Source organism: Chiloscyllium plagiosum, unplaced genomic scaffold (genome assembly GCF_037043375.1).
Source record: "Chiloscyllium plagiosum isolate Xiang-an unplaced genomic scaffold, Cpla_swu_hap1 HiC_scaffold_30, whole genome shotgun sequence".
NCBI lineage: Eukaryota > Metazoa > Chordata > Chondrichthyes > Orectolobiformes > Hemiscylliidae > Chiloscyllium > Chiloscyllium plagiosum.
The window spans coordinates 31,897,114-31,908,882 of NW_028270168.1; the positions used below are offsets into that span (position 1 = coordinate 31,897,114).

The 11,769-nt window shown below is 45.0% G+C and overlaps 1 protein-coding gene across 1 annotated transcript; it reads left to right on the top strand.

Annotated features, from left to right (window-relative positions):
* Positions 1–5,898: 5,898 nt before the first annotated feature.
* LOC148142178 (uncharacterized) lies at positions 5,899–11,522 on the top strand. Its single transcript, XM_087976979.1, has 2 exons — positions 5,899–8,309; positions 9,109–11,522. The coding sequence occupies exons 1-2, from the start codon at positions 6,228–6,230 to the stop codon at positions 11,011–11,013; spliced, it is 3,987 nt and encodes a 1,328-aa protein (XP_087833105.1). The 5' UTR covers positions 5,899–6,227; the 3' UTR covers positions 11,014–11,522.
* The last annotated feature ends 247 nt before the right edge of the window (positions 11,523–11,769 follow it).

The following is an 11,769-nucleotide window of genomic DNA, read 5'->3' on the forward strand; positions in this document are numbered from 1 at the left end:
ACGATGTTCTAATTTTCTTGACAAATCCAGCAGTTTCAGTGCCTTGCCTGATACAATGCATTCACGCGTTTGGTGCTTTTTCAGGGCATAAGATTAATTTTGCTAAATCAGAGGCTTTGCCTATGGGTGGTCTTACGAAAGAGTTGGCTCTTGAGAGTGACTATAGATTCCCATTTAGGTGGTCACAGGGGGGTTTTGTGTATTTGGGCATATTCATTACTCCAGTTCTGGATTGGCTGTTCAAAGCCAACTTTACTCAATTATTTTAAAAAATTAAACAAGATCTCCAAAGATGGGAGGCACTTCCAGTCTCGTGGTTGGGTTGGATAGCGCTTATTAAGTTGAATATTCTCCCTCGTTTGGTATACCCTATACGGATGCTTCCCCTGATTTTCAATAAACAAACACTCAGGAGACTGAACGGTTGGTTCAGCTCCTTTATCTGGCCCCGTAAACGGCCCTTCATTAAATTAGCCAAACTGCAGTTGCCTCACAGATTTGGGGGAGTAGACCTTCCGGACATTAAAAATTATCAATTAAGCTCGCTTTTGACCCACGTGAGTGATTGGGTTTGTGGGGACCCTCTTTCAATATGGCTAGATATCGAAGCCTCCCAGGCAAGGTGCCCCCTTACCAGTTTGCTGTTTTTGGACAAGGTGAGGACAGTTAGGGAATATTGCCATAACCCAATAGTCATCAATACTGTTAAAGCATGGAGGGCAATTCAGCAGAGGGAAGATAATATTGGCAAAACATCTTTGTTTACATCTTTAGTGGGTATGCCAGGTTTTCAACCAGGTATGATAGATTCAGGATTTAAACATTGGGCAGCTGGAGGTATAGCTTGCATGGGTGATTTATTTGAGGGAGACGTAATGATGTCCTTCGATCAGTTTGTATGGGAGTACGAGTTACTAATAGAGACCTCTTTCGTTTTTTTCAAGTTAGGAATTTTATTCAAAAAACGGCCACACTTTTGACTGATCCCTACAAATCTGACATAGAAAGAGGGGTAACTAAGGGCTAAGAGTACACTCTCTGTCAGTACTTTATATCACTAATTGGGAGGTGCCACCTCAGATGAGTCTGATCGGCTCTGCAAGATGTGGGAAAGAGAGCTGGGTGTTGAAGTTCCTTCAGAGGCATGGGAGGATATTTGGAGAATGCAAGGTAGATATCAATTTGCAAAAGGACCCATGCTTTACAGTTGAAAATTCTTCACAGGGTCCACTTAGCCCCAGACTGTTTGTCAAAATTTAAACCAGGGATATCTTCAGCATGCCCCAAGTGCAAGGTCTGCACGGGCACTTTTACCCATTGTCTTTGGTCTTGTGACAGGCTTCAAGCATATTGGAGCGCTGTGGTGGGTGCAATGGAGAGGATTTTAGGTGTAGGGGTGGAGAAGGACCCTATTTCGCTCCTTTTGGGCCTACCTATTGTATTTCCTGCAAACGTGCATAAGAAAAAACTTTTCAATATTCTTATGTTCTGTGTAAAGAAGAATATCTTGTTAGGTTGGATATCCGAAAAAAACCCAGGCCTGTCGGGTTGGCGGAAGATTGTTATGGAGCATATTCCCCTGGATTTTCTCACAAATATGGTATACCACAAAACCGAGAATTTTTACAAGACATGGCAACCCTTTTTGAAATACCTGGACACAGATTTATCTGCCACACTATATAAAAGCCGTAACGATTCTGTTCCAAGAGTCCAATATCCAGGGAGGAGGAACTGAGAATGTACGAGTGTTTTGTTTGGCTGGGCTGAGTTATTACTATTTATTTGTTTGTTGTTAGGTATTTATTTATTTAGTTAAATAGCTAGTTTAGTTTTTTTTAAAATGTTATACTTCTCTATATATGTTTATACATTCGTATAGGAAGGTGGGTTGGGGAATTTTTTTATTATTTGGATTTCGTTTTGTACTATTTTGTACTGTTTTGAATTGTATTTGTTGTAATATTTAAAAATCTATTATTTTAAATAAAAATATATTATTAAAAAAAAAAGATATGGGCCAAGTGCTGCCAAATGGGACTAGATTAGGTTAGGATACCTGGTCGGCATGGACGAGTTGGGCTGAAGGGTCTGTTTCCATGCTATACATCTCTATGACTCTATGACTCAATCTTTGTCTCTTACTCTATGTTTTTCTCAGGACTTGGGCCATGAAAAAAAAGATATCCGGATGAAAATGATCCCCTACAAAATGCACACCATGCATTCTATCCTTCCCAAGTACCAGCATAGAGTTTAGCACCAGGAGAGGTTGGGGTGAGTTAGAGAGGCCTGTGTCTTGCATGGGTGAGCAGAAGCAGGAACTAATGGAATGGGCAACCCAGGAGATGTTTCATCTCAGGGCAAGCTTGCCTCCAAGCTTTGATGAGATGAGAGATGCTGACTCTCGGGATTCATCCTTTAAAAGAAAATTCTCAGTGCACTTGAGAATAAAAACAGATAATACTGACAAATCTGGCAGCATCTGTGTAGAGACAGAAATAGAATTAAAGTTTCAGATCAATGATTTTTCATCACAACTATCCTACCAACCGATTGCTGTATCACGTGCAAAAGTCTGGATGAGCTAGCTTCCAAGTTGGGTGGTGTCCTGTTGTGGGACATTAGTAGTCAGTACTCTACCATGGAATCTATGATGAGTTCCATAGTCAACACAACTGACCTTCTCACCAGAGTTTGTGTCTCCAACTTTTCCACTTTTGCTGGAATCTCAAACTGCATTGATTCAAACTCTGTTCCATCTTGGATAGGTTGAAATGGATGGCCTATTGAGGTTTTTTAAAGATGTAGTGCTGCATAGTGGAAGGCCTGGAAGTTTTCCTATTTATTTTTAAACACATTCTAGCCTTGTTTTGCTGAATGGAAAGAGCTAACATTTCTTCCCAAATTTTGAATGGTGCCGATAATGACATCACAGTTGTTCATAATTCTCTTGAGTGGTAACCTGTATAAGTTACATGGTATATAGACAAAGTAATTGATTCAGTTCCAATATTATTCAGAGATTTGTAATTTATTCATACAATGTACTAACACAACTGCAAGTGTTTAGGAATTTTCAGTGTGGTTAGCCCATATAATATCACACAAGAGGTTGCTCTTATAAGTAGCAGAAAATGGACACAAAAATCATTTTTCAAACAAAATCAGTCTTGCCATTATGATAGACATATTCATCAATCAAGCTGTACTGACAAGGTAATTTTAAAAATTCATTCATGAGATCTGGAGAACAGTGCTCACAGTGGAGTCCAAACTGGGTACTGGGTCAAACTGAACATTTTTGTGGTGATCATCCTATCCTTCTTTATAGACTTGAAGGATAGGATGATCACCAACTGCTTACCACCCTAAAACTTTGTTTGGTGAGTTTGTCCTATTGGTGAGAAATATATACCACTCTTGGTGAAGAAGCCTGAAAACAATAGACAATCTCTTCTTCAAAATAAATATCTTACTTACAATCTTAATGTTCCTCATGCAACTATCTTTGAGGCAATTATTATGTCATAATGCAATTTATTTGATATTAGTTGATAGCAGTTTTATTCTTGAGCTAGAATGAAGTAGATGCAAGCCCCATACCAAAACCTAAGTACATACATCAGAGAGTGGTGGTAGATGGTAAATATTCAGCCTGGAGCCCAGTTACAAGTGGAGTTCCGCAGGGATCAGTTCTGGGTCCTCTGCTGTTCGTAATTTTTATGAATGACTTGGATGAGGGAGTCGAAGGGTGGGTCAGTAAATTTGCAGATGATACGAAGATTGGTGGAGTTGTGGATAGTGAGGAGGGCTCTTGTCGGCTGCAAAGGGACTTGGATATGATGCAGAGCTGGGCTGAGGAGTGGCAGATGGAGTTCAACCCTGCCAAGTGTGAGGTTGTCCATTTTGGAAAGACAAATAAGAATGCGGAATACAGGGTTAACAGTAGGGTTCTTAATGAGGTGGAGGAACAGAGGGATCTTGGGGTCTATGTTCACAGGTCTTTGAAAGTTGCCACTCAGGTGGATAGAGCTTGTAAGAAGGCCTATGGTGTATTAGCGCTCATTAGCAGAGAGATTGAATTCAAGAGTCGTGAAGTGATGTTGCAACTGTACAGGACTTTGGTTAGGCCACATTTGGAGTACTGTGTGCAGTTCTGGTCACCTCACTTTAGGAAAGATGTGGAAGCTTTGGAGAGGGTGCAGAGAAGATTTACCAGGATGTTGCCTGGAATGGAGAATAGGTCGTACGAGGATAGGTTGAGAGTGCTAGGCCTTTTCTCATTGGAACGGCGAAGGATGAGGGGTGACTTGATAGAGGTTTATAAGATGATCAGAGGAATAGATAGAGTAGACAGTCAGAAACTTTTTCCCCGGGTACAACAGAGTGTTACAAGGGGACATAAATTTAAGGTGAAGGGTGGAAGGTATAGGGGAGATGTAAGGGGTCGGTTCTTTACCCAGAGAGTGGTGGGGGCATGGAATGCGCTGCCTGTGGGAGTGGTAGAGTCAGAATCTTTGGTGATCTTTAAGTGGCAATTGGATAGGTACATGGATGGGTGCTTAAGCTAGGACAAATGTTTGGCACAACATCGTGGGCTAAAGGGCCTGTTCTGTGCTGTGTTCTATGTTCTATGTTCTATAATTTAGGCTAACACTCCAGTGCAATAATGAAGGAGTATTAATTTGGCAATTTTAATTAGAGGTCATATGCACTTGGACAGATGGACATCAATGATTTTAATGTGATAAAAGATCTGAATACTTTCTTGGTGGCCAAAACAACATTCCTCACTCAATCGAGATAATCTAAAACAATGTCATGATACTTATCACTGAGAGTCTTGTGTGGAACATTGCTGCCATATTTATCCACATTACAACAGGTATTGCATTGTTGTATACAGAGTTTTTTTCAGAAAGATATTTAAATCTGTTGGGGGGAAAAACACCAGTCTCTGAGTTAGGATCAGGGGTTCAATGACAGAGTTTATTGCACAAGGAGCTCCGGGGAGAGAAAGACACCAACAGCACAGTGGTCACCTGCGAGTCTTCTCTTGATCCGGAGCACATGTTAAGAAAGTTTGTGAGAAGGTTTGTAGCTCGGGTGCTCGTTGTTGTGGTTCTGTTCGCCGAGCTGGGAATTTGTGTTGCAGACGTTTCGTCCCCTGTCTAGGTGACATCCTCAGTGCTTGGGAGCCTCCTGTGGAGCGCTTCTGTGACGTTTCCTCCAGCATTTATAGTGATTTGTATCTGCCGCTTCCGGTTGTCAGTTTTGCTCATGCAAAACCAATGTAGTGTACAAAATCCCATGCAAGGACTGCACTACATAGGACAAACAGGAAGACAGCTAATGATCCGCATCCATGAACACCAACTAGCCACGAAACGACACGACCAGCTATCCTTAGTACCCACACACGCAGATGACAAGCAACATGAGTTCGACTGGGACAACACTACTATTATAGGACAAGCCAAATGGAGAACAGCCAGGGAATTCCTAGAGGCATGGCATTCATCCACAGATTCAATCAATAAGCACATCGACCTGGACCCAATATACCGGCCACTGCAGCTGACAGCTGGAACTGACAACCGGAAGCGGCAGATACAAATCACTGTAAATGCCAGAGGAAACATCACAGAAGCGCTTCTGTGGTGAAAGGGTTAAAATTATGTCCCAATACATGTGTGAATCTTATTATGAATATGTTACCGGAATGGAAGGTGTTGCTTAGTCTTGCCCTGTTGTTCGCATGAATATGTTACCGGAATGGAAGGTGTTGCTTAGTCTTGCCCTGTTGTTCGCATGAATATGTTACCGGAATGGAAGGTGTTGCTTAGTCTTGCCCTGTTGTTCGCATGAATGTTTAGATCTTGAAAGAGTATATAAGCTGGGAAAGTCCCCAGTTCGGTAGAGTCTGCTCCGGGTTACGTCTAACCGCCGAGCGTGGGTTGTTGGCAACCGCTCTACGAGAACTGACGGCTCCCAGTTCGGTAACACGTAGAGTGAGTATAAAACCAGACCCGTTGTAAGTACGAGACCTGGTTGTGGCGACGCTGCGGGGAATAAAACACTTATATTCTAGCAGACTCGTCTCTCGGTCGTTTGTTCTGTGTCAGACTACTTTCCTGCGAGCCTGATCCTTGAAAATTCTTTAAACATTTTTGGCGTAGTCGGCAGGATCAATTGCAATTGGGGAGAGATTTTGATACAGAACAATGTTTGGGAAAAGGACTAAGAAACCAGAAGAACAAACTGTGGAGGTCCCAACCATCCCGGGATGGCAGGAACCGTGGCATGACGTGGCAGTTTGTTTGAGGAATGGTGGGGGGCGACCGGAAAACTGGGAAGCCGAGGGCGTAGGAACCCCAGTGTCGCTGCTGTCTACCCTTGAGAGGATCCCAGTCCTGCCGAAGAACCCCTTGCCTGGGGTACAGCGGAGGATGTGGGCATGTGCGGCGGCTTGTAGACAACAGTCAGACAAGCGCCAAAAAGCCGAAGCGGAGTTAGCTCTACTGAAACATGAGCAGGGGCTCAGTTCAGGAGATATCTCTATGTTGAGGCAGGAGATTATGAAATTAAAGGCTGAATTGACAACCTTGACGGAACTGGCGGGACGAACTATTATGTACTTGTCCGCCAAGAAACGGGAAGAGAAAAAGAAGGTCCCTCGAACCCCGGACCCAGTACAAGTGCGGGCATTTGTTGCACAATTAAATAATGGGGATCGATGGGATATCGACCATTGGGACGGAAATATTTGGGGAGATTCAGATGATCAGTATGAAGATGACCCACCCGTACTCCAGGCTAAACCAGTAGTTAGGAGAAAACAAGTCCAGAGACGCCTCCCGGTGCAGCGGGAAGTAATGTTAGATGGGGAAGGGAATCCCATACGGAATGAACAGGGGGAGGCAATTATGCATGAATTACCGCGGGCTCAGCCTCCTGCGGAATTGGGATTTTGGTCCCGGAAATTGCCCCCGGCAGGGGAACGATACACCCCCTTTGAGAAACAATTGTTATCATGTTACTGGAGCTTGGTGGAAACTGAAGCTCTAACTATTGGACATGAAGTGATCATGAGAACAGCTATTCCTATCCTCCCGTGGGTACTCAGTGACCCCACTACCCACAGGATAGGAACCGCCCAAGAGAGCAGCATTATCAAATGGAAATGGTACGTGTCAGAAAGAGTGCGGACTGGACAAAAGGGAGTGTCAGTCCTGCATGAGCAAGTGGCGGAGGCCCCTGAGGAAGGGGAAAAGCGGTTTAAGGTGATTGAGTATAAAGAATCACCCGTCAAGATGGGCAAACGGTATGATGAACTGACCCTGGATGAACAAACCACGGCTTGGTTTGTAGATGGGTCAGCCCAATGGAAGGCAGGACAACGTAGATGGAAAGCTGCCGCTTTTAATCCGAAACAAGGTATAACCCTAGAAGAACTAGGCGAGGGGAAAAGTAGTCAGTGGGCAGAATTAAAAGCAGTACATATGGTGGTCATGCAAGCGGGGGTCATGGGAGTTTATTTGTTTTCTGACTCCTGGTCAGTGGTTAATGGCATGACCCAATGGATGCCAACTTGGCAGGCCAATCAGTGGATGATTCAGAATAGGGAGGTATGGGGTAAACAATTATGGGAAGATATATGGGAGAAGGCTCGACATCTAGATATATATATTACCCATGTAGACGCTCATACATCCCGAAATGATGCGGAAGCTTTACATAACCGATATGTAGACGGCATTGTCCGAGCCATGAGTGTACAAAGGGGCACCTCAGTGGACTTGGCTAGATGGGCACACCTTAAGGCCGGACACTGGGGAGTGCAAGGAACCTTGCAGTGGGCTCGAGATCGGGGAATAGATCTTATGGTAGATGATGTCAAGACTGCAGTAAATCAATGCGAGCAGTGTCAGCATCAACGGCAGGGAGTGCCCCAACATATGATGGGACATATACACCGAGGAGAGGGACCGGGACAGAGCTGGCAAATGGACTTTGTGGGTCCATTACCTTCCTCACAAGGATGTAACCATATATGTACAGCTGTGGACACTATGTCTGGGGTTTTGGTAGCCCATCCCTGTCGACATAACAACCAACAGGCTACCTTACGGTGTTTAGATTTGATCGAACAATTTTATGGATTGCCCATACAGGTCCAGAGTGACAATGGCTCCCATTTCACAGGAGGGATGGTGAAGCAGTGGTGTCATGATAACCATGTGGAGTGGATTTATCACGTGCCCTACCATCCGCAAGCTGCGGGACTTATTGAACGAATGAATGGGCTTCTGAAGTCCTCACTACGAAAAGCAGGAGGTTGCAATGACTTAACAGGTTGGAAGAAGCAACTAATTCGGGTGGTGAAACAAATTAATAACCGCCCATTAGGAAATGGGGTAACACCCTTGAATAGGATGATACGAGTATGTGATACCCCAAAGACTCAGCCTATTAAAATGTGGAAATTCGCTGAGGAAGCTGATATTCCCGTAAGGGCCACACCGGCTTCGGCTGGACTGGACCTACGAGCACTAACTACCCAGACTTTGATCCAACAAAAACCTACGGTGATTAAGACCGGATTAGGATTGATTTGTCCCCCTGGAACCTATGGGCATATCCTCCCGCGATCGGGATTGTCACTAAAGGGGATTGATGTGATGGCAGGAGTAATTGACGCGGACTACCAAGGGGAATTGGGAGTGGTCCTGGTCAACATCACAGCTGAACCTTACGTGATATAGAAGGGGGACAGAATAGCACAATTGGTTATTAAACCATGTAACCTTACAACGGTGGAAGAGACGGGAGCTCCCGTTAAGGTTACTGAGCGTGGGACGGGGGGATTTGGGTCTACTGACACTAAGGGTGCCAAGGTATGGGTGTGCCAGACGACCGGCCCCCCCAGGCCGGCCGAAATCATAGCACAGGGGAAGGACAGTCTGGTCACCATTATGTACCCCGGAGACCCAACCTGGGAAAACGTGCCGGCGAATCGATGTTATTTACGTGAAACATAAAATGGTATTCCATGCCCTCGCAGGCTGCTCCTTCGCCCTCACCATGAGGTGGTTGTGGGAATAGGGAATCCTGTTAACGGTGGTAGCGGTGGGATGGCCGAGCCAAAGCATCTCGGCCCCGACTCTGGTGCCGGTCCCCCACCGGGGTGTGGGTTGGAAGAGCAGTATTCTGAAGCGAACGCAGGACGATTTCACGTGTGCGCCCGGTCAATGGTGTATCGTGTTAAACCTTACTAGTGACTGTCAAATGTACACCTGTGTAAAGTGTTTTCGGGAGAGAAATAAGACTTTAATAACGCCTAACTGCACCCTGACAATAGATGCTAAAGTAAATATGTGTTTGTGGAATGTAAATACGGGGACATGCGGGAAGAAGGGTACCCATTGGAACGTCACGGTTGGGGAGGAAGACATATGGCTAAGCAACGGCACTGCCATTCAGAATCGTAACCAATTACTGTACTTGGTATTAGTAAACTCTAACGTGTCCGCAATTTCCCCTTTTTCCCCGGCCCCGACCTCTACTGCGAGTCGGGCTATGACCTTGACGCACGCCCCGTCTGAGGTGCTAGCACCAACGATGAACTCCACGCGGGGCGAGCGGTCGCATCGAACACAGTTGGCCCCTATTATGTCAACTTGTCAACAGATGGCCCGGGCGGTACTGCACACTGATGTTCATTGGCAGGTACAGTTGCCCCTCATACCAGAGTGTCAACGCAAGAGACGGCGACGAGCGTGGTACAACACCCTGCTGGGAGGTGCAGGAACTGTTATGGGTATCTCGAATGCTATTGACTCTGAGGTAACCCGTACTAAATTATCTAACACGGGACAAGCCACCTCACAAGGACTACACACTATTGGAAGATGGATGCCATCCGTAATGATGACTCAAGGAGAAACAGCTAAAATATTGATACAATCCCTGCAATGGGAACTAGATGTCTGGGGTGCCACCCAGGAACTGTTTGAGAACATTACAGCTCAGTTAAATTGGACTGCCTGTCATATTCAAATGTTGCACGCACAAATACAGAAAGAACGATTTTTGCGTGTGGTAACATCCCCCAATGTACAAGCGTGGAGGGGAATATGGAATGTATCTGAGAAATTGTGGATGATAACCCATCCAGAAAGAACATGGTGTAACGCAACTATGTGCAGAGGATACTTTGTTACCATGAATGTAACCCACACTGTTACGGTCTGTCGATATTATGTATTACCAGTGATTACATCTTCTGGATATTATTTTCTGAAGACAAGGGGGCAGTGGTTTAGCCCAGATACCAATATTACCTATGATCTGTCCGCTTGTGAACAGACTGATCAGGGAAAAACTTGCCTACTGATGGACAGATATCGGGACCCTTGCTTGACTAAGGGAACGGCCCTGTGCGAATGGACTGTTGAAACTCCAAGGGACATGATGTGGCAGATTGGGCCACACACGCTCTGTGTGGCTACCAATAACCCACATCCTACGCTTCCCACAGTACCGTTCTCGGGATGCCTCTCAAATGTCTATCAGTGGCAATGGCAGAATCAGACCTATCTGTTAACCAATTATAGCAGTGCTCACCACTTTACCAAGGTGCAGTGGAAAGTGCTGATGAATCCTTGGAACATTTCCCTGGATCGGTTTAAGCAAGCATTGGACCGATCCGAGGAGCTTAAGCAGATATTACGAAAGCATCAAACCAATGTCACCAAGGTTACAGTGTCTACCTTTATACATGGACAGGAGGTAGTACACGCTGCCCATGTAGTGGAAGTAGAGTCAGCTCATCATTGGTGGGATATGTTGAGTGGTATGTCCTCCACTGCGGGGAAGTTCCTATTCCCACCCTTATCGATCCTGGTAGGAGTCCTGGTGATCTTAACATGCTGTAATATCCTGACTTGCTTGTATATTTGGCGTGTACGTAGACGCTTGTTGGAAAAAATATATATGGGCATGATGTAACACATGTATTGGGCCAATCAGTGGAATGTGGTGAAAGGGTTAAAATTATGTCCCAATACATGTGTGAATCTTATTATGAATATGTTACCGGAATGGAAGGTGTTGCTTAGTCTTGCCCTGTTGTTCGCATGAATATGTTACCGGAATGGAAGGTGTTGCTTAGTCTTGCCCTGTTGTTCGCATGAATATGTTACCGGAATGGAAGGTGTTGCTTAGTCTTGCCCTGTTGTTCGCATGAATGTTTAGATCTCGAAAGAGTATATAAGCTGGGAAAGTCCCCAGTTCGGTAGAGTCTGCTCCGGGTTACGTCTAACCGCCGAGCGTGGGTTGTTGGCAACCGCTCTACGAGAACTGACGGCTCCCAGTTCGGTAACACGTAGAGTGAGTATAAAACCAGACCCGTTGTAAGTACGAGACCTGGTTGTGGCGACGCTGCGGGGAATAAAACACTTATATTCTAGCAGACTCGTCTCTCGGTCGTTTGTTCTGTGTCAGACTACTTTCCTGCGAGCCTGATCCTTGAAAATTCTTTAAACAGCTTCACAGGAGGCTCCCAAGCACTGAGGATGTCACCAAGACAGGGGACGAAATGTTTGCAACACAAATTCCCAACTCGGTGAACAGAACCACAACATGTCAAGAAACTTTTATACATCTTGTGATACAATAGGTCAGTGATGAGATTATTGTCTTTGTAACATGATTTGTTTATGGCAATCTTTGCAGAATCGTTGATAGTTTTGATACAGTTTTTGT